The following is a 23,599-nucleotide window of genomic DNA, read 5'->3' on the forward strand; positions in this document are numbered from 1 at the left end:
AAGGATGAGATCTGTTTCAGATGTGTTGGCATCCACACTACCCCAGTGTTTAAGAATTGTTCTTTAGCCCATGGCCAAGTGGAAGGGAATTGGGCTTGTAAGCGCAGGGTCACTGGTTCAAATCCCATCATAGGTCAAGGGCTGGGGTGCGCAGGGTACACAACCCCCATCACTTTTTAATTGTTCAGCTTCTTAAATGTGAATATTTTCTGGTTTCTTTGCTCCTTATAACCAAATATTTTTAATAGTACCAATGATCACAGAATTTGACAGACAGTAACAACAAGGCTGGTGATGCCCTAAGACCAATGCAATGTACTTTGTATTAACAAATTCTGTGATTATTGGAATTTTATTTATATGTTTATTTCGGTCATGTCAGTTAGATCAATCATCATCACACATCATCTTAGTGTAGTTCACACAATACACATAACCGAAAGGGAATGCGGGAGAAGCAAAAGCGTATCTAGTCCCGCCCCCATTACCCACAGAATACATATTTTTATCAATCAGACTACGTGTATGTCTGTACATGTGTCCATATTATTCCGTTGTGAGTGACAGTCTTGACTTGTTGCCTGGCATGTTACAACGTCCCAAAGTCACAAAGTGATCCAATCAATAGAGATCAATTCATCAGGTTAACTATTAACTTGGATGGTGCGAGAGCCCGTTCCGTTGTTTTTTTTTAGTTTTTTTTCCCTTTAGTCATCCATCTCATCTATAGCTTTCCCCTCGCTTAGCTTCACCATTCTTGTCACATACTCAAGGGTTGTGGAGACGTCGGAGCGCAGCCCAACCATAGCCCTCTGAGCTGTGGCGCTTTCCACCCTCACATTGATCAGCTCAGTGGTGATCCTTCTCATTTTCCGATATTGCATGAACATACCACATCCCAAGGAGAGCATTCCGATTGTCACGAATGTGAATATGTACTCATCCTTGACATCCTCTACATCCAGTGCGGCAAGGCACACGACTCTCCACTTTTCCCATCCATCCAGCCAGCCATGAAGGTCCCATCTGGGCATGTAGGTTCACTACAACCTGCACGTCTTGTTGAGAACACTCTGTCGATCGCATTCAGTGACCAGTTTAGCAATTTCCATCTTGGATCAATTGATTCTCTGTAGTGGCTCGATTCACAGGGGCAGCTAAATGCTTCTCATGTGTTGACATTTGTGCTTATCAATCTCAGCTGTTGTTTGGGTACATTTGATTCTTTTTCTTTCTTTTTTTTTATCTCCTCTGCCGTCTCCACACAGTCTCTACTGATTTTTGTCTCTGACCTTTATCATACTTTCTTCCTGGGTCATTCTGTATCGATTAATAGTCATATCTACATACTTCTTTTTAAATATACTCCGTTTTGCTGATTTTTTTATCTCCTCATCCAGATTATTCCACTGTCTGACACCCGTGACCAATACAGTAAAGGATTTTAATGTAGTTCTTACCCGTCTCTGCCTGAACATCATGTTCCCTCTTAGATTGTGTCCCTCCCCTCTGGTCAGGAATAATATCTGTAGATTGTGAGTGAGGCTTTTGTTGGCAGCCCTGTACATCATCTGTACTGTGCGGTAGTTTATTAAGTCATATAATTTGAGTATTTTTGATTTGATAAATAATTGATTTGTATGTTCCCTGTAATTGGCATAATGTAGAATTCTCAAGGCTCTTTTTTGGAGTATAAACAGGGAATAAGTAGTGGCTTTATAAGTGTGTCCCCAAACCTCTGTACAGTATTGCAGGTATGGAGAGACTAGTGCGCAATACAACAAACAGTTTTGCACACAGTACTGACCCCTGTGGGACCCCACAAACTATGTCCAAGCAAGTTGATGTGTTATCACCCATCTTAACGTACTGAGATCTGTTGTGAAGATAGCTCTTGACCCATTCCAGTACTATGCCCCTAATACCATATCTCTCCAGTTTAGCTATCAAGATATCATGGTTGATGGTGTCAAATGCTTTTTTTTAGATCTATGAAAAGTCCTATTGAATCTAATTTCTGGTCAACAGCATCAGTAATGATTTCCACAGACTCAATTAAAGCTAGTGCCGTCGAGTGGTTTCTTCTGAATCCATATTGGCTATCGTATAGCAGATTGTGTTTGTTAATGAAGTTGTCTAGCCTATCGTTAAATAGTTTCTCCAGAATTTTTGACAGTTGTGGTAGTATTGAGACTGGTCTGTAATTAGTAAATTTGTGTATGTCCCCTTTCTTGAAAAATGGCACTACTTTTGCCACTTTCATTTTGGTGGGAAATGTCCCAGTTTGAAATGACAGGTTGCAGACATATGTTAGAGGTGAACGATTCCATCTATTACTTTCTTAATTAGCTTCATGTCGAGGTCATCTACATCCGTGGATGTTTTTGCTAAGCATTTGTTGACCAGGTGTCTAATCTCTCTGTCCTTCACTGGGGTGAGAAACATTGTGCTGGGGTTTCTGCCTCTGTCCTTATCAAAGTGGTCCCGGTGAAGGAGTGAGTCAGGAATGTTCTACGCCAGATTCGGCCCCACATTGACAAAGAATTAATTAAATCTTTCTGCTATGATTTCCATATTATCTTCCTTCGTGTTGTTATCCTTGGAGTAGGGAGGGTAGCTAGGTTTTGTGTTTTTGTTTTTGATCACATCGTTTAGAATATCCCATAGTTTTTTAGTATAGTTCATGTTTTCTGCTAGCAGATTACTGTAGTATTCTCTCTTGCGATCATTTAGGATGCTATTTAGTTTGTTCCTATATCGTTTGTATCTCATTTCTGACTGTTCCATCCTTATGTATTGTCTATACAGGGTATTTTTCTTCTTGCAGGCATTTATTAATGTTTTTGTTAACCATGGTTTCCCCTCCTTGAGGGAGGCGTTCAGAATTTATTCCTTGTGTTGAACGGCCCTGCTTGGATGATTGACTGCTTTATATCTTAACTTTTGGGATATACCTAAATGTATCCTGATTGTGTTCCGAATTTAGATATACTTATAACTAAAGTGTTTCACTGATTAATTATATTAAAATGATTTTAGTGATGTGGCACCACCTAGAAAGGAAGCCTTAGGCCTAATTCATCATATAATATCTGCCAATTTGATGTTAATATTTTGAATCAAGTGGGTCTTGTGTCCTTGTTCTGTAGCTAATCTTTACCAGTATAATAATTACACCTCTAATCATGAACTAGAGCATTAATTTTTTTGACAATTAATCTAACATGATTAAAATGTATTAGGTTCCTCCTTTCATCAAGGGTTGCACAAGCTTGTGTGCATGCTCGAATTCACTAACAGATAGTGCAGCTGCTCCATGGCCATGGGCACACAGGCTGCTACATCAACTGCTCTGTGGGCAGGGGGAGCAAGATCGTATGTAAGCAAGTGAGATTCTTTTTTTCTCCAACATCCTGTGCTACTGCGTAAAATCCATTGCAGAGTCCATTTTTTATATTTTTTTTATGGTTTGTGGATAAAGCAAGATCACGGCTGGACGGGGAATTGAATTTAATGCTGATGGGGAGGAAAAACTCTCCTAATTAGTTCTTGATCACACTATTTTTTTTAGAGGGTTGTATTTTTTTTGTGTGTTGGGGGGGGGGGGGGGGCACGCGTACGTGCATGTGTTTTGGGACCTTGTCAGCAGACTGGGCCACAAGGGCCCCTGTGGTAATGTGTGTATTAAATGATTAGTGTTAGTTAGCATAACGGCCCTTCAGCAGCGTTTAATCGCTCTCAGGGGTGGGCAGCCTCACAGGAGGTGGATGGGAGGGAGGAGAAGGAAAGGGGGAGGTAGAGGAAAGGGAGAAGAGAGAGATTTAAGTGGAGGAGAAGAAAATACTGGCTGATTGAGTGAGTGGATGATTTGTTTAGGTATGGGAAGGGTGGGGGGCTTAATGGGTTTGGCCAGTGTAAAAATAAAAATTCAAACTGATTTGATATTAAGCCAAACATTTGGCTCCACTGGTATAAAGAATTATCCCACGAGGTGTTGACTCAGTTGATGCTCCTTAGTAGAACATAATGACATGGAGAGCTCATGAATGACAATGTAACAACTCTTTAATTACTTGGTGGGACATGATGCCAGTCACCAATAAACCCAAAATAATCTGAAAAAGCAGAGTAAGGACGGTACCAGAATAACTGGCCCCAACCGATCCATTCTTTGGTACCGTTCAATTGGGGCACCAGTATAGCTCAGTGTAGCTCCACCCACAACAGTCAACTGATTGTGCGACAGAAAAATGTACTCCCTTGCTATCAGTGTAAATATCCCATGGAAGTATAGGCAACCGCCCGCGGTCTATTCTCATACAAAGCTTGACATGTCGCTGAGAAAAACAGCCACAAACCAAGTAGGAAAAAAAAGAGCATTGTTGTCTATTGTGTTGTGTTTGATGTCATCGTTTGTCACACGCTATGCAGCAATCGGGCATTGCCCATTACTATTCGAAATGGTACTGTACTGTACCAAACCGAACTGTACCATGATGGAAACACCACATAAGGGCCCGTATACACGAGAACTGATACGCAACTTTGGGATGATAGCTCCTCCTCTTTATTGCTCTTGCCTTCGCTGTTGCTGTCTTTGTCATTGTCACCTTCTTCCTCATTCTTATTTATGTACAGCACTTTGTTCCAGCTGTGACTGTTTTTAAAGCGCTTTATAAAAAATAAAAAAAAGTTGAGTTGTGTTTGGAGTTTGCTTGTTCTATTTGCTTTATGATAACCTTTATTTTCTGTCCTTTTCCCCCTGGCTTTGTTCATTCTGCCTCTGTTTCTGTGACTGTATTTTCGGCAGAAACATGAAACTAGATGTCTCCCATTATTTATGTGAGAGACTTTTGGGTCAGTAGCAGCTTTATGCAGCAAGCAGGACAAAACATTGACTGATAATATTGTTTCTAGACAACAGGTATCATGTATGCAGTCAGCAGTTGGTTTAAGCACAGGGTTTTAATGGAACAAGAATGTTTTGATCGTCGGCAACAAGCAAGATGTGAATGTGGATACGCTTTTTTCCTCCTCCAGAAAACTTCACTTAAAGCATTCAAAGTCACTAAAGCATTCATATGTCTGCTTGTTTCAAAGCAAACCTACAAACCTCTGCGCTATGAAAGGCAGGTAAAAACTCCAAGGTGATGTCAGCAGCTGTAGGTGAAACCTCCAAGGTGACATCAGCAGCAGCAGAAGATAAAACCACAGCTAATGATGATTCGTTGGTGTTCGTGCACCGAGTTGGAGTCCCAAGTAACAGTTGATATAGCCGATTTTTATGATTTATTGTTTTATTCATACATTCAACCATCCACGGCAAGTGACAGCACAAAATAATTTAAAATATCCTCATACGTAATATGAGGTCCCTTCCTCATGTCATCCTCTGGACTGGCAACTCTGCAACTCGATCCAGCATTAGTGACAGAGGAAAAGAATCCAACAGAAACATCATCCAGCTATGCTCACACACTCGGCAGAAAGAGATAGAATCTTTACAAGGCCTGGGTATCTTGTTAATGTCAGCTCTTGGGCCATCATCTGGAACTAGTCTCATAAATAGCTGTTAATAACAATGCAACATGAATGTGGATAAAGGCGAGCCCTGCCTCAGCCTTGACAACACTGCTGTTGTTGATAATTGTGCTGTTGTTGTTGTTATGTAGGGAGGGGAGGGGTCATCAAGTGCAGACAGTCAATAATTGCTGTGAACTGCGTGTATAGCAGTCTATTGCTTCAGAAGATGTCATGTCCAACACAGTGGTTACTGATTGACTGATGGGCTGAACGACTCACATAACGCTTGTCCTGATTGCAGATCAAGCTACTGGTGTAGATAGGTTATCTATGGCAGGACACTGGTGTAGTGGTTCTGTTCGCTGCCTCAGCTGCTGCAGCACACTGGCTGAATTCAGCCAAGGCAAGCTGGGTAGTCTGCAGTGTGCCAGATGGGTCAAGGAGACTGCTGGCATTTATAGTTGTAGTACCGACAATAGCTATAAAATGTTCAGGATTCTTTGCAGCAAACCTAAAAGTTTGCTTTTGTGTTGCAGAAAGAACTGGATGCCACCGCCACACAGCTTGCCAACAGACAGGATGAGAGTGAACAGTCCAGGAAGAAACTAATCGACCTGAGCCGTGAGTTCAAGAAGAACACACCAGAGGTGAGAAATCCCTGATATTCACAAACATGCACCAACACACAAACATGTGTACATCCTGCAGTCCATCTGATAATCACATCTGCCTTAGTGTTTCTCAGTGTCTGTTCTCCTCCTTAGAACAGCAGCCATGATTATTTACTGAACAAGCAGGGGAGGAGGAGACAGCACAGAGATGTGGGCTTGGCTCCCAAAAATAGTCTCTCCATTAGTTTCCCTGAAATCCTAAAGAGACAAAACAGAAAGCCCCTCAGGAGTTTGTATTATCTGACCTAGTTTTTTTCTGCGTGCAGAAAGTGTGGTCTGTGAGTTTGTATGCGAGACAGAAAGAAAGGGAGGGAGAGAGAGAGGGAGTGAGAGAGTGACAACACTAGTAAGTGGGATCAGGAGGGAATTCTGTCTTTTTCCTGTGTTCCCATCACTCCTCCTGGGAATATTTGTTTCATCTCTGTAACCAAGGCAACACATTTCACACCACACAGCGAAAAACAAAGTATTGTTGTGTTATTATTGGTAATGTCACCATGGTGAATTATTGATGGTAGTATGAATTATGTATGAATGGCGTAGACAGTGGATAGAAAATTGTCATCTCTCGGTGGAGTTGACAGTAGGCCTATTATAGTTACCACAGGATGAGCTTTGTGACTATTGACTTCGGCATGTAGCCCGCCTGGTACAGAGGAGTATACTGTTTACACCAGAGGAAACTGTACCTGCACACACAAGACGCTAATTTCACGTCACCTTGCACTTTTATCTCTAATCTCATTTTCAGGTATAACCACATAACTAGCAACAGACACACAGGGAAGCAAAACAGACTCAGAGGTGTCGAAGAAACACACTAAGTGAGGAAAAAAGAGAGAACATGCACACAAAGAAAAAGTGCAGACACAGAGGCGCACACACAAACACACAGAGGCAGATAGCTGAGATCACAGAACGGGACACACACATTCATCAGTGTAACAAGGCTGTGATTTAGGAAGGCTCCTCTGGCGTCTGTGTGGCCCCTGGCATCTCCCTGGTATGTGGAGGAGGAATCTGAGCCAGGCCAGATGAGCGACAGGATTCATTTCAGGGCTGTAACCAGCTCAATAGGAATCGACACTAAAACTCTGGGGTTTGGACGTGTATAGGCATCAAGGCTGCTTACCAAGTAGACTGCTTCATAACGTGTGATGTTCTACGCTTGATTAAAAATGCCCCAGTCGTCTTGTGTGCATTTGCAAAGCTGTGTTCGCCTTCTCATGCATGACAGTGTGTGTGTGTGTGTGTGTGCGCGCGCGTGTGTGTGTCTGTGTGTGTGGTTGACCGGCCTATAGAACTGGCTGTCAGTTCTCTGTGGTCCACACCAGTCAGCAGAGATCACAGTCACATCAGATCAGACTGCATTAGGCTGAGCAGGAGTCCGTCTCTGATCCATTATTCAACAACCAGGAGACCAGCCCACGTTGACTGTGTCTAGTCTGCTGAGCTGTACTCAGTGTGAACTGCACTCATGGTCTGCATAATAACACACACGCACGCACTCTCACACAGGCTTTTGTAGCATTATGAAAGTAGTGCAAAGAAATGCAGCGTGAAAACAAAGTTTTCATAATTCATTAGCACTGACGCAGTGTTGATTTTTTTTTTTAGACCATCTCTCACTGTGCTTCCTAACTTGCCTGAATTATTCATCCACTTCTTAATTTACTTTTAGTTAGTCAAGACTCCTCTAATACACTGTTATAAAGGCAAGGGTGGGAATGGTTGTAAAATGTCCCAAAGATTGCTAGCCAGAGGCAGTGGTAGTAAAACAACTTTGTCTGTGCTTATGTGTGTGTGTGTGTGTGTGTGTGTGTGCGTGCATGTATGCACATACACACGTTTGTGTTTAGCTGCAGGGTAGACAGACAGCAAATGTGAGTTCCATACTCCCTGGAGGATTCCTTGGGCTGGCCTGTCTGCTGTCTGCCGGCAGCTCACACACCAGCCATCCATCTCCCGCTGCCTGGCCCCCTCCTCTCCCCTCACTACACACACACACACACACAGATTGACCATGGTGTCTGTGTGCATTGTTATGTTATATGGTCATAAATCTTTGGAAGTGGTGGGGGCAGGGGGCCATAGCAGTGGAGAGTGGACCAAATGGGTTCAGTGCTGGGGTATTCAACAAAAGCAGAAGCTTGTCTCTACATGTTATTTCAGTGTTTGTTTTTGTGTGTATGTGTGTGTTCAGCATATGTGTGGAGGCTCATCTTGACTGCTCCACCATTTAATCACCCCCACAACGTCAAGTACAACAATGAAAGTTGGAAAGATTCACATCTAATCTCAAATAATGTCAGGACATTTTCTAACCTATAAAGACCAACGAGATACAAACAGCGTATTGTTAAAAAGATGATGGTGTTATAGAGTTGGCTCCTCATCCAGACAATTTTAACAAAAGTTGAAGATTAAGATTTGAACAAAGGTACTAATTATTGGAGCATTGGAGACAAGACTGCATTACATTATGCAGAGGTTTCTTTTTTGGTCACAGTACATACATAAATATTTCCATAAATTTAAAGGCTCAGTGATAATACCATGCTAAGTATAAAGGGTGAAATGAAAACTGTCGCGCATACCACTTCATCTTAACACAGACACATTTTTGTGCACACTATCCTTGGTTCTGACGAAACAGTAGAGTCTAGCCTGAAGTAAATGGTGCGATAAAAAAATGTTTTTTATTAGTTCAAACAGGAGGTAGTGCGGGTAACCAAACAACTAACTGAAATGGAAAATTGGATTTAATCAAAATCTAATGCATTTGACAGAAAGTATACACTGGTTATTTTGTATTTTGTGTGTGTGTGTGAGAGAAAGAAAGGGAGAGTCAGAGTAGTAAGAGGGGGGGCAGACTGGAGGTCATTATCAGTAGCAGGGGAATATTGAATTGGCCCAGACAAACAGCCACAACGACCCCTGATGAGGTAACAATGGAGCAGGGTCACTGAGGTCATGACCTGTCCTCAGCCCCAGACAAGCAGGCTGTCTGGACCAACTTTGGATTAGGCCAAGCCTAGACACTGGTCCCCAATCAGCTTGGGATGCTCATTCCCTTCAGCATCAGTTATGCTTTTAGACAGAGTTTTCGAAAGTCTCCCATGCCACACGTCTGTTGTTGCCCTACTTCACATCTTTATTTGGTAGTTTTGTAAGTATGTGTCGAAAAACTGTGCAAATCAAATGTTCCTGTACAGAATGTCCTATTCTGCGTTTTACCATACGCTCCAGTTCAGTTAGTCAGAAGGCTCAGCTAACAGCATGGTAATTTGCATGTTCCCTTGATACACTCTCAACTGGCTATCTAATCTGAGTCGGTTGACTCTGGAAACTGGAAAGTCATGCGATTGGACCTCCTAAAAGAAAAGCAATTGCTTTATAGTAAAAAGTTGCCGCACTAAGTCGATTTGCATCAACTGTAGTCCTACACTGTGACTCATCTACTCTCTATCTCTCACACACTGATGGTGCCCCTGGGTGGTGCTGCATCTGTTCTTATGAGAAGTGCAGTCCACAAGAGCACCTCAGGGTACAAACCTGGCCTCCCCCTTTCTATCACATCCACCACTCACTCACCCACTACACTTTATCAATTGGCAGTGACAAGAATGGCCATTAGAAGGACTAGTGAGTTTTCTTTACAATATTCATTGTAAAGTTGTTGATGCTCGTGAGCAGCTCTGTTTTGTTTGCACTAAAATGGATTAGTTGATGGTCAAATTTGTTTTAGACTGACTTCTCTCCTCTTCTCTTTATTTTATAGGATTTCCGGAAACAGGTTGCCCCTTTGCTCAAGAGCTTCCAAGGAGAGGTGAGTGTGTCATTGATCGTTTATATTGACGTAGTGATAAACATACGGTACATGTCTAAGCGCAGCACTGAGACGATGTCTCAGTACACTTTTCTCCTCATTTCCCCACTTTCATCATTCCTCTTGAATTGTCACCTCTTCTCTCTCACTCGTTCCCCTCCTCCCTTTTCCTCACCATCCCTTACTCTTCTGCCACTATCTCATTTCCCCTCTTTCCTCTACATCTTTTCTTCACTCTGCTCTGCTCTTGATTTTCTGTCCTATTCATGAAGTCCTGCAGCCTGAGGGTGTGTTTAAATTGCATCCTGCAAAAAAAAGGCACCACAAACCCCGGCTCTAGCCTGTCACAACTCACCAAATGCTATTTCTTCAGACTTCGTCTGCATGATTCGTTGGGGTTAGCTGTTGTTTGTCGATCAAGTGAATCATGAGCCATTTTTGTTCAATGTGGAACATTCGTTTTCTTTCAATTTAATGTTGTACCTGAAGTTTTTATGTACCTTGACTTATAAGAGGTGACTTTTGTATGCGTGTGTGCTATATCATACTCCCACTGTTCCTCTATCTCCTCCATCATTTTGGCCTATTTCCATCATGACTCCTCCTTACTGGCAGCCATGCATTTCCAGTTCACTCCCATATGTGAAAGTCAGAGGGTAGGAGTGGAAGAGGCCAGTTTAGATTCGGGCATTATTTGGGATTGGAGTGGGTGGACATTTAGCCCAGTGGTGCCTCTTCTTTAGCACACACACGGAAACGCACACAAGCACAAACAAAATCATCTCAATAGAGGGTGACGGTGCTGCTTTGCTACTGGCCATAGAATATTACAGTTTAACACTGGGTTTTTTCCATTTTCCATATTCTTCTGTTGGTGCAGCAACCACAGCCAGTGGTTGTGTAAAAGTGCTGTAATTCATAGTGGTTCCACCATGTTCTGCTGATGATCCACAGTCTATTTAGAGAATAGAAACAGCAGCTGTATAATTGGGGCTTTGTCAGCTGTTTCCACCATCCTCATGTTGACACACCTCGGCGACGTGCACACCAGAACATGCTGAGGCGCTTAGTGGGTGGTCGCGGAACTGAGAAAGACATTATCTTATGATTATTGAGATAATACTGTACACCCGCGCCAGTCTTAGAGCAGCCCATCAATCAGTCGACTATTCTGCGCGCTTGCATGCCACAACATGAGTAGCTCTGAGAATGTGTAATTTTAGCCTGGCTTTGTTTGCTTACCCCTCGATGCTTTGATCAAGGACAAGACAGCACCAGAAACCAGAGGGTCTTCCTGTTGAAGTCCCACAGTAATTTAACCTTAAACGTTTTACCCAGGAGCTTGAATCTTTACTAAGTGAATGTGGAAACCAGAAAGAACAATAAAAAGTTTTAACCTAGGAACTTGAAGGTCTTAATACTTTGTTTAATCTTTGGCATTGAAAGGTGGATGCCCTTGGGTCATCATTATTACCAATAACAGTACTGTTTTCACAAGGCCTCAGTTTGGTAAACCGGTTATGTGCATGGGTGTGTGTGTGTGTGTGTGTGTGTGTGTGTGCGAGTATTGCATGTTCAGTGTTCCTTGTTGGTCCATCGATCTGATAAGCTTTTCCATTATCCAAGGCTTCAGTCTCTGCTTCCCATAGCCTCCCCTTATCAGACTCCACTGGGGCCCACACACACACACCCGCACCCACACACATGCACATGTACGCACACGCGCAGGTCAGCCTGATGCCCTTCACACACTATGGGTTAGATATGGGAGCAAGGCAGTGCTGAGTGATGATGGCACAAGGTGCTGACGTATGTACATATGTGTTTGTGTATGTGGATGTGTCAGGGATACCTTTTGCAATAGCAAGCACTTCTCATCAGTAACCTACTGATAACTGGTGAGGTATCATTTGTGTCATTTCATTTGTTTGGCTTGGTGTGTGTGTGAGGTGGGTGGGGGCGGGGGCAGGGTAGCATGTAATAGCAGATGTCATTGGGGTTGGTTGAAAGACCTGAAGTTTAGAACAGCAGGATTGCATTTGCAAATCCTGGGTGGTCTTCTAATGGCTCTGGTCCTGCAGTTAACCTGCCTCTAACTGTAGGGTGTGTCCTACATTAAATGTCTATTTCCTGCCTCCCTTGTCGGGCTATATAAAGCTGCTGTACCACTGACCTTGGCCCAGTCATTGTACAGTCACGCAGCTGGCTTCCTTCACTGCCATCAGCAGATCATTTTTTTGCATTGGTTTGTGAGTGTGTGTTTTTGTGATCTCTTTATCACGAGATAATGCTGTGGTGCTGTGAAGCTCACATACTCTTGTATATATGCAGCTGCATTTTGACACTGATGAACAGGTTTGATGTTGTGTGTGAGTGGTATTAGTACTCCGCATGGGTAATCTCCCAGTACTGGCCTTGCGGGATCTGATCACTCAGTGTCACATGGCACATGATGAGGGTAAGCTACATGATGCTGTGTGATGTGAGATATAGTAGTTAGATAGTAATGCATGTGGGTGTGTGAGAGAGAGAGAGAGAGAGAGAGAGAGAGAGGGGAAGACGGAGAGAAAAAGAGCAAGACAGGAGAAGTGTGCATGCCAGAGAGAGACATGATTGTTTGGCAGAGAAACATGTGAGAAAGACTGACACTGAAAATGATTGAAGGAAAGAAAAAACTATGAGTCAGAAAACATTAAAGTGACAAGAGGCAGAATTCAAAAGAGAGAATGGGAGCAATAGAGGGGGGGGGGGGGGGGGAGTAGTTGCTGGCACCAGCCAACTCGGGGCCAGATGTTTTGCGGCTAAAAAACTAGAGATGAATCAAAGCCATGTGAAGAGATTTATTAGGTTCCCATAGGAGCCCAGGCAGTATTACATGTAGCTCGCTCTGTTTACAGTGGCAAGAACCCCTAAACCACCCATCAACTACACTACTGGCTTGGCTGGGAATGTGAAGACTTTATATTTGGACTTATATAGGCTTTTGTCTTTATTCCCTTTCTCTCAGAGAATGCGCTGGAGGAGTTGGACAAGAAACACAAGGCTGTTTAGTCTGAGTGCATGAGCCAGAGGAGTCAGCTGTAGCTCTGCCCAGTACAGTAGCACCATCTGAATGTCTTTATTTGGCATCTGTTTCCCTCGATTTAGATTTGATTTCAGATGTGTTTCGCCTACTCTGTCTGCTTCTCATATTGAAGAGTGACACAGGGGCTGTGGTAGACCTTTTTTGCCTGATGTTTCAGTGTTGACAACTGTAAAAGTTCCTTCAGTGTGATTTTAGAATTAATCTCTTATGGATCTGTTCTAATGCTGTCCGTTTCAATATTATCGGTGATGGAATGCATGCCATGCCCTCTTGTGTTAATGGCTGCATCGGTAATGGATCCACACTGTATTGCTGCTAAGAGCTGACTGAATAATCTACCCCTGCTGTGGCTGGAAAGACTGAGCCAGCTGTTTAATGATGTCAGCGTGCTGGAGGGGAAACGAACACACATTCACACACAATCACGCACGCACACACACACACACACACTAGTGGACTAAGACACACTTACTTGAGGACAGACAGACACGGGCATGCAGCAAACGAAATGCATCCGTCATCAGCTGAACAGCTGAACTTACTTCACTGGAAGGAAACACCAACACAGCCACTGTCAAGACAGTCATGATTGCATGCAACATACCAATGCATAGTGAGGATAGACAGATATGTAGACTACTCTTACTGTGAAATTGATGGGTCTGCCTTTGGAGTCTGTGGATGTGACATTGATCTGAGCTTGGTGTGCGTGACAATTAACCATTTATTTTTTTGTCTTTTTCCAGATCGATGCCTTGAGTAAGAGAAGTAAAGAAGCAGAGGCCGCCTTCTTGAACGTTTATAAGAAAATAATTGATGTCCCAGGTAGGACTGTGTTTATTGCAATTGCTGTATGTATGCATGCGTTTGTGTTTGCTTCTTGACACTCCTCCCGAGTCCAGAAATGTGGTTTACAAACACCTTTATCCGTGCAATCGGCATCAAAAGGGAAGAGGAAAAGGATTGCACTGTCCCTCTGGTGCTTGTACAGTGTGCATCCAGGCATTTGCAACGCCTCAGTATGTCCCCGCGAAATCATCTCCCCTGGTTTAGCCTTTAGAGGATCTTAACAGAAGGTGCTTCCTGATATGGATGACAAGTGTGCCCATGATTGGCTGCTGCACAGTGCACACATTAGCGATCACATTCATTGCACAGAGTTTGAGGGAGGAAATGCAGTACCGGGTGTTGCAAGGAGATTTTCAGCTTCATGGAAGCTGTGGAGGGGCTGTGTAGGAATAGGACTTGAGTTCATCTATAGCGTAAGGAGGTCATCATATTCCCACATGGATAGACCTACAGTAATATCTTTGGATTGTACTGCTCCCAATAAGTCAGCGCCAGCTCTGACGGGGCTATTCTTAACTTGCAGCGAGACAATGATGTAATGCCTGATGCACACACGCTCACAGACACAGACCAGCCTGACTAATGCAGCAGTCTTGAAAGAGGAAACAGTGTGTTTTGTCCTGTCTTCTATCAGCTGAAGGTCTGGTTAGTCAGCCCAGTGTGTGCTCTGCTTTAGATTAAAGGTGTCTGGCAAGAGTGTTCAGTGGCAGTTGCCTACAAGTCCAACTGCTTTGTGCTTTCAACAAGCTGTACTTTTGATTTGGAGAGGTGCCTATTCTAAGGACAAAGTTTTGATATGGGAGAGAGAAATTAGATTTTCAAGGGCACAGAGGTAGATACGAGTCCAAGTTCGGTTTCCTCCTCCTTAGTGTTTGTTTTTACTGTGTATATTTACATTATATGAGTCTATGTAAGTGCGCCCTTGTGTTTGTGACAAGGTGTATGTGCCTCTGTGTGTGTCAGAGCTTAGCCCTGCATGGTGTGTCACCTTGACAGCACAAAATCAGCATGAAATTCCCCAATCGTTCTCTGCTGATCTCTCATTATCATAGTTAAGATATCTAACTGCGTCAGACACGAGACACACACATGCATGCGTATCTACACACAGACACACACAGCCCTTACCCCCAGCTGTAAGCTGTCAGTTCCTCTTATCTGTACAACACACACACACACACATAAACACGCACACACACAAACTGCTCTTTTAGCTGGCATGCTGATGAGGATCGCCTGCGTCTCTTGGCTGCCTGTCACCAGTCTGCCACCCATGAGCACCAATCAGATGTGATTGGCCTGACTGACAGGGTTCTCTTCATCACACTGACAGTTAACCCTGCTGTGTGTTCGGAAATGTTGGTAAAATGCCTCCAGAAAGTTGTCTTTCTTCCCCCCGCCTCTGTGTCTTTAATCTTTTATTTAGCACTTCCATTGTTTTTTACGGCTACGCTTAGCCCATCAGTGTGGTCCCACGTTACTCTTTTTTTTTTTTCTTCTTTTGAGTGGAATAATAAAAAAAAAAACTCTAAAACCGATCATAGCCAAGTAATCTCTGTTGTTAATGTGTCATCTATGTTTCTGTCAGTCTCGCTTATGCAAACCTCTTGCTGTGTCAGCAGCTGACCCATTTGTTTTTCTCCCATACAAAAACCAAAGTTTAGCGCATAAACCGAGTCTGTGTTGATACAACGGCTGATAGTGTATCATTCAATTGCCTTAATGGATACTGTGTCGTTGATAGAATGTGAAAGCAAACCGCAACCTTGCGTGTGTTTTAAACAGTTATGGAATGCCAAATCTTTGTTCTCTTCTAATCAGTGAAGTTTGTTAAGTCGTTGCTAGTATCTACTGTGGAACAGGACTGATAGTGGATTTTCTTTGAAGTTCAAATCAGTATTTTAATATGATGAAGATTCAGTAATAATATATTAGCCATTATTCAAATTGGGGTCATGGTTAAGGTATGTGTATGGAAAGATATTTTGATTTTGATGTTGAGTCTCAAGAATGGCAAACACAAGACCGCTGATCCTTTTGAACTCATGACCCAAGTGAAAAAGAATGAATAATAAAAACATAAGAACCACATATATTAAATCTAAATAGGTAAAACATAAAGATAAAATACATGTAAAATGTATTATGTTTTTTCTTTCTTGTAAATTATAGGGTTTGGGGATAAATGTAATGTCTATTTGTCAAGATTTAAAATAGTTTTCTCCTTCAGAATTTCAGTAGTTCAGGACAAACATGTTTTTCAAGTTGATTTAAAGCATGTTCATTTAAAGGCTGACATTTGTGCCATGTCCTGTTCTGAGAGGCTCTATTAATTTTGTTTTATTTTCTCAAAGCACGAGCTCAGTGTACACAGATTAGGCAAAGCTAAAAAAAAAACACAACATACACAATGCAACTTTAAACTTTTGTTGCATATGTTATTGACCACTGTCCCAGTCAATTTAGATAAATGTCAGACAGACAGACTGCCATGTACATTTTTATTTTCAGTAATACAACTGGTGGGTAATTGTCTCAAGAAATATATCACTCAGTTTAAGCTTAAGGAGGAAAAGAAAATCACAGTTAAACCATTGGGTAACAATACTCATAGATTCACTATACAAATCGAATTATACACAGATGTATTTAATTGTTCATCTGTGATGATCCAGTGTCAGATGTGAATATTAGTCCTGCAGAGATTCAGCCTTGGGTAAATCACTTCTGTGCATACATCTTAATGCCAGTAACTGTGATATTTTTTGCAGTAACCATTAATTCTCTACAGGGAGATCAAAGGTCATGGTGTGCTCCTGAACAGTTCTCCTGGAGCGGTTAGAGATTCATTGCCTTGCTCAAGGACACTTCACCAGGGCAAACGCTCGCTCTCGCAGGGCCTTGAATGTAGTTATTCCGAGCTTGCTGTGCCACCTCGCAGCCCTGGTGTGTAATCTTTACACTGTGTGTTAACGTCGTGTGTGTTGTCTCTGTCTGCCAGATCCTGTACCTGTGCTGGAGCTGGCTCAGCAGCTGCAGCTGAAGCTCCAGAGGATGCACGACATTGAGACAGAGAACACCAAACTTCGAGAGACACTGGAGGACTACAACAAAGAGTTTGCAGAGGTCAAAAACCAAGGTTAGATTGAGACACATTTTTTGGGACTTTGGGAAAGGCTTGGGTGAAGGTTACACATTTATATATATGCACATTTAGATAATCACATATTGTATATCGTTTTAATACATCAGGGCCATATAAAGCACTTCTTATCATTTATTTACACCCTTGTGACTTTATTAAAAACAATTGGATAATAAATACAAAGTGATTTGCAGTGCATGTGTAAAACTTATATGTAGGTGTCAAGTAAAAGTTTAAAAGTGAATTGTTGAATTTCATTTGTTAAACTGACTGTTATTTAGCCAAAAAAAAAACTTGAAACAAGATGACAAATCATTTTAAGTTTCTGAACATATTTTTATATATTCTTGTGAAAAGAGGCAGCAAAGTTTTTGAAAGTGTAACCTCCTGCATGTTGATATATAGTACAGTGCAAAGAGAAGCTTAGAAAAACATAAAAAGCCTTTTTTTTTTCTTTTTTTTTAAGGAACTGGCTATATTTGAACATAATTCAATGCCTTATAAATTTTTCAAAAACACAAAAAAATTGACAAGGTTTTGCATTTTCAAATAGGTTTTTAGGGAAAAAACATGAAGCGCAATGTCATGAATAAAAAAACGACTGGCTACCTCAGGGTAAAGAATGATGGAAAAACTGACAAAGGCGGAGAGATGAGTGAGAAGCCATAATAAAAGTGGTCTAATTTCAGTTGAAAAGGAGGAGTGAGTGAGCGAGTGGGGAATGTTTTGGAATCCCCCTTTCCTCAGTGAGAGTTAATTGGAACAGCTCGATAGCGGCAGGGTTCCATTTTGCCATTGATTTTCCTGTTCCCTCATCCTTTATCCCTCCTTCCAGCTTCAATAGATGGGGGATATTTAAACCCCAAAACACACCGTGGAACTCCCACTCCTGTTAAATACACACACACACACGCACACATGGACCCACCCGCACACACACACATACAAAGAGTGCAGGGGCCATTGATCCCCGCAACCTAAATGTTTAAAGTTCAGTTAAGCAGTAAAGGGGTAAGAGGGCTCTGAGGGGACTCTCCTCTATTGATTATGTGTCAGAGCAGTGAGACTGGAGTTTAAATCACACACACACACACACACAAAGTGCTAAGAGCCCTCAGTCAAAGGCAGCAAGCAGCAAAATGCTCTTCATCATTGTCTCACTCACTTATATCTTTCTCTGAGAAATACACACACACACACACGAAGATCCATTTATTACTCCAGTTATGTGTTAGATTTATTTCAGGCTTCCCCATACAAAGCTCAGCCGTCAGCAGGTTATGGGGTTTCAGCACTAATGCAGTCCTAATGAATACAGTATATATCTAAAGTTGGTGAACGTTGAATATTTTACACCAGTCATGGATGTAAAGATTAGGCAGGAGCCGTAGGGGCCAGGGCCTTCGTCTGTGCTGACAGAGGAAGAATGCAGGAAATGAAAACGCTGTTCCTTAGGCAGAGGTCAACTGCCCCATCCACAGCATTATCGTCATCACTGCCATTTATCACATCTAGGAAACCCTTATAGTCCCTTCCCCTATATACTGTATATTGCAAACTGCTTGTTTTTTTTTTTTATTCTTCCTTCCTACTCCCTCACTACTTGTCATTCTGCTGTTAATCTCCTCCAGAGGTGACCATTAAGGCCTTGAAGGAGAAGATCCGTGAGTACGAGCAGTCTCTCAAGAATCAAGCTGAGAACCTTGCCCAGGAGAAGCAGCTCCAGCTACACAATGACTATGCAGAGAAGGAGAGGTAAAACTGTCTTGTATGAGCACACGTGTGGTTTCCATTTAACACTTGAAGCTGAACTGCTTTGAATGATAGGTGTAAATTGTTGTTTTTTTTAAACTTTATTTTGAAACGCTATTCATGACTTAATTTCTTCTCAATTAATAGTCCTTAGCCTTTTTCTTCCCATGTATCACTTGGATCTGAAAGTTATTGTTTATTCACAGATGTTACCACCTTTTGCAGATAAATGCAGGAATGAAAAATAACCTGTGACAATGGCAGCATTTTAGTCATGTGGGCGCTTGCCATTCTCCCTTTGATTGGAATCAACAAGTCAGACTGTTGTCACAACATATAGCAGCCATTTTGTTCAGAATATAATGACACAAATAATACGTAGGTTACTTTGATTTAATAGATCACTTCCTTTTCATAGGCATTTTTGAGTGTGTTGATTTCAAATACACAGGAAGCCTGTGGCAGTAGTTAATAAGCTTAAAACTATTTTAGTACCAGCTAACCAGCTATTTTAGTAATATAAAAAAAACAGCCCTAAGTACTGAAATGACATATTGCTTCTTGCAAAGGCTAGAATCCCCACTCTGTTATTGTCCTTTCCCAGGGAAGACCCCATCCAACATAAAGACAATTAAACTAACTGCATAAGACAGAGGCATTCACATGAAGCATTGGTTAAGTTTTGTAAGAGTAAGTGAAGAAGTCATTTGAATGTAGTCGCCTTGAATAACTACAGTATGTGCTCCTATTTCAATTTAAATGCACAAAGAAAGATATATGTGCTCATTCAAATAATTAGCTGGTACAACCCTGGGGGATATTTTGCTGCAGGAGTTCAAGGCTCTGATGGACATGTAATAACTCAAAAAATCCTGGGGAGGAAGTGAAAAGTTATCAACACCTCTCAACCAAAAGCAGCAGATTAAATTCAGTACGCCACATTTGCAGCTTATAAACCATGTTGACACACACTAAAATGGTTGGAAATCCTGGTGTATTCTTAAATAAATAAAAAGATATATAAATAGGTAAGGCAAAAATCAGTTTTTCAAAAGTCATTTTCAATTCTGTGTGCAGTCTCTTTGTTTAGATACTGCATTTGATGGCTAATGGTTGTCTGATAATGATAACACAATACACTAATTTAGTAATTGATTAATCATTGATTATTTAATTATAATGTACAAAGCAAGTAAAAAAGGCTCACAACTTCAATCTGCCAGTCATTAACACCCCCAAAGTTAGGAGGCATGCCCTTTTAAGTTTATTCCTGACATTTATGTGTTCATTACATTCACATCACAGCATTCCTATTTTCCCTCATATCAGTCATCTAGTTTGCTGTGCAAAGTTGTTGAAGCTCATTGCTCCTTTCAGACATACAGTAGAGGATCAATTGTCCAACTGTATTTCCTGTACGTCAGTGTTTTATAGGCCCCTTCCTGTCTGCAGAGAGCCGACTTCCTGTGTCTGAGAGGGGCAGTAAATGGATGGCATCTTTGATGCATTTTATCCTGCAAGGAGTGAGGGAAGGAGAGAGATGAAAGGATGAAGTAGAGGGCAGAAAAATAGAGATGACAGGGGAGACAGATTGGTGGAGAAGGGGGGCATCAAAGAGGGCTATAAAGACCATCTTTGTGCTAGATTATTGATGTTTTTACACACAGTGGTAATTTCTCAGCTGAGCCCAACTTTTTATATGCTAAGAATGAATCTATTTTATCCATGTGGTTTCTGTCACCCCCCCCCTCCTCTCTCCCCCTCCCCTTTTCCTCCCTCCCTCCCTCCCCCCGGGTGCAGTGTGCCCCAGTGGCCAGACATTCCTGCCTAATAGGGCTGCTTAATGAGGAGTGGGTTGTGTTGGGAGGATTTTAGTGGGGGAAAACACTTCAGAAATGGTGGGAAAACTAGAGAATAGTTGCAGTTGCCACAAAGTGTGAAACCAGGATTTACTGAGTCAGTATCTCTTAACTGTGACTTTCTACTCTCCTCCTCTCTTTCCCTGTTTCTCTCTCTCTTTCTTGCCTTCTGTCTGCCTTTGTAGGAAACTCCAGGAGAACCAGGACTCCATGTCCTCAAGGTTGAAAGAGGCTGAAAACAAGACCCAGTCCCTACAAACAGGTACTAGCTTAGTCACTCCTAACAGACCTGTGCCACGTTTTAACTAGCTCAAAAATGGCAGCTTTCTGTCTCAAGCTTCTCCGAGCCTCTGAAGATGTATCCCTATTGATTAAGAACACTTAGAAACTTGATCTATTTCTGGTTTAGGTGAATGTGGCTTAATCAGATTCACAGTTGCAATCATGACTTCATAACTATTACTTTAATCCACATTTTTTTTTTCATCACAAGGGAAAAAAAACACAAAAAAGTAACATAACTGTCTAAAAGTATTTTTGGGACCTGTTCATACTTTGATATCACACACCATATTGACTTGCAGCGGTCAGATTGACAACATACATTCTCCTCGTCTTTACAGCACTTGAAACAACTCAGGCCGAACTCTTTGATTTGAAGACCAAGTATGACGAGGAATCCACTGCAAAGTACGTGCCTTGCTGATCTGTGTGTGTGTTTGTGGGTGACTTTTCCCCTTTGGCTTCTCTATAGTCTGTTGCTGATATAATCATCCTGTTTAGCGAATATTGTTGCCTGGAAACTCCCCCTTCTCTCCCCAACAGCTGGATTGTCTCCCACCACGCTCAGCAGCCTCCAAATCCCTGCACTACCCATGCACTGCAAATACTGACAGGGATTGTAATGCATGCTGCAGCTACAGCAAAGCACCAAATAGAGAATTTGTTATTTGTTCAATTCTCTTGGATCCATTACGGACAAGTCTGTGAGAGGAGGCCAGAGAGAGCCACTGTGAGATCTCAGACTTAAAGCCACCAAGGTTTCTAAAAGGACCTGAAAGATAATGTTGCTTCAATTACTCGAGCTGTGGGCATCTATCATTATTGATCTTACAGTAGTGGCGAGGACAAGAACAGAAGCTTTTCCATGTCACCACTCCTCACTGTGAAGTGGCACTTTATGACATTCTCACTCCTTTTTCCCTCAGGGTTGGTAACGTGAACCAGAACCACCACTCAAGCCTCCGAACCACATTCATAAAGTTTAAATTCTGAGAGGAACAAAGCCCGTCTTTGTGTTTTATTGTTAATTTGTGTACTTCTGGAGCAAATTGCTCGTTCACTGAAATATGAGCTTTTTTATGCAAGATGATCAAAGACATCCTGCACGCACTCCATACTCAAAAGTACGACAGTGTCAACTTGGCTTTCAAGGTTTTTCCCTACCCCATTTACCATGCCCTCACTCTGTCTCCATTAACAGAGTTGTTAAATTGATTGGCTGTTAAAAACAGATTGATCCCTCTGCTCTCATCCTCACAATACTTTTTTTCCCATTTTCTACCTCCCTCACTCCCACGCTCTTATCTTTTATCTCCTGTACTGTCCATTTGTGGGACTTGGAGGACTGGTCACGGGAAGATATTACATGCAGTGGAATGGTTATAATCAATAGGTTTCATAGTCTTTCAGACTCCATCAGCCCCCCCCCCCCCCTTTCATTTTTTGTCCTTTTGACCACATTGCTCCTTCTTTCACTCATTTCTTTACACTTCCTTTTTCCTTCCTTGTCTCTTCCTTTTATGTCAGTAGAAAACACATTTTGAAAAGATATAGTAGGCCCCATTTGCTTACAGAAGCTAATAAACACATGCCCACCCACATTCCCATACACACGCACACACATACACACAAACACGTACAGATACACACACACACACACACTCATGAGCCTGAGGCAGTCAGGGTCCTTGACTATGTGGCGTGCTGTGATCTGAAATTTTAATGCAACGCTTTAAAGCACACACAAACCCTCTCTAACCCTGCACCCTCCCAGTCCTTGGAGTCCTTCCCCCGTTTACTGCTTGGCTGAGCAAATCGCCAGTGTTTGGCTGAACACAAATTTTAACCCTTTTACTGCATATATTTTGGCTCTACAAAAACACAAACGGCATCCATATCATGCTTTTTTCCCCCCATAAGCACTCTCACACACACACTCACTTGCTCTAAAATCTCCACTAAGGAGGACATTGCGTGACAAATCCCCCATCCTCTTGCTGCATTTGGGTAATCTGTCTTTTAAAATACACACACACACACACACTGCCTAAGAATTTGGTCGATGTTGCAGTGCCCGAAGTGTGTGATCATCAGCGGGAGGCAGGCCTGCAGATGTAGCATAGCTCCCTCTCTGTGCTGCCGCTGTGAGGGTCTGTCTGGCTGCGTTTTACCCGTTTAGTCCCTGTAAAAGATTAATGATATATTGATCTGAAGCCCCACAGGATGCTGTGTATGTGTGTGTGTTCAGCTTTCTACATATAAACACTTGATACCATTTTGGGAGCAATGGTAATGCTCAAAATTAGGCAACAGTCAATGGGCTTTTTCTGCCCTGTGTCCATCTCATGTACATACAAACACAAAATGGTACGCAATAAACAGGCACAGATAGAGACACTATGACACACTGGCTTCTTTTTAAGCCTCCTTGAAATCCCCAAGGTAACACGCTGTGAAAATGCAATGTGGAGAAAGCCAAGAAAAGAAAGGGAATGGAGTGATGAAAGCTTGAGGGCAAAAAGTGAGCCAGGGGCTGAAGGCTACAGCGAGGAAGAGGGGATAAGACTGTGATAGAGGAGAGAAATGAAAATCTAAATCAGGGGA

At 42.2% G+C, this 23,599-nt stretch overlaps 1 protein-coding gene across 4 annotated transcripts in view; it reads left to right on the top strand.

The window, feature by feature from the left end:
- cux1b (cut-like homeobox 1b) overlaps window positions 1-23,599 on the top strand; it is a 63,415-nt gene that overhangs the window by 15,686 nt on the left and 24,130 nt on the right. For all 4 annotated transcript variants that reach the window (XM_058634991.1, XM_058634992.1, XM_058634994.1 and 1 more), the window contains exons 2-8: window positions 6,060-6,170; window positions 9,976-10,023; window positions 13,855-13,933; window positions 16,959-17,096; window positions 18,734-18,857; window positions 20,899-20,975; window positions 21,337-21,403. In XM_058634991.1, coding sequence (XP_058490974.1) covers window positions 6,060-6,170; window positions 9,976-10,023; window positions 13,855-13,933; window positions 16,959-17,096; window positions 18,734-18,857; window positions 20,899-20,975; window positions 21,337-21,403 — 644 coding nt within the window. The remainder of the gene's footprint in view (window positions 1-6,059; window positions 6,171-9,975; window positions 10,024-13,854; window positions 13,934-16,958; window positions 17,097-18,733; window positions 18,858-20,898; window positions 20,976-21,336; window positions 21,404-23,599) is intronic.

The sequence above is a fragment of the Solea solea genome, chromosome 7 (assembly GCF_958295425.1).
Source record: "Solea solea chromosome 7, fSolSol10.1, whole genome shotgun sequence".
Lineage (NCBI taxonomy): Eukaryota > Metazoa > Chordata > Actinopteri > Pleuronectiformes > Soleidae > Solea > Solea solea.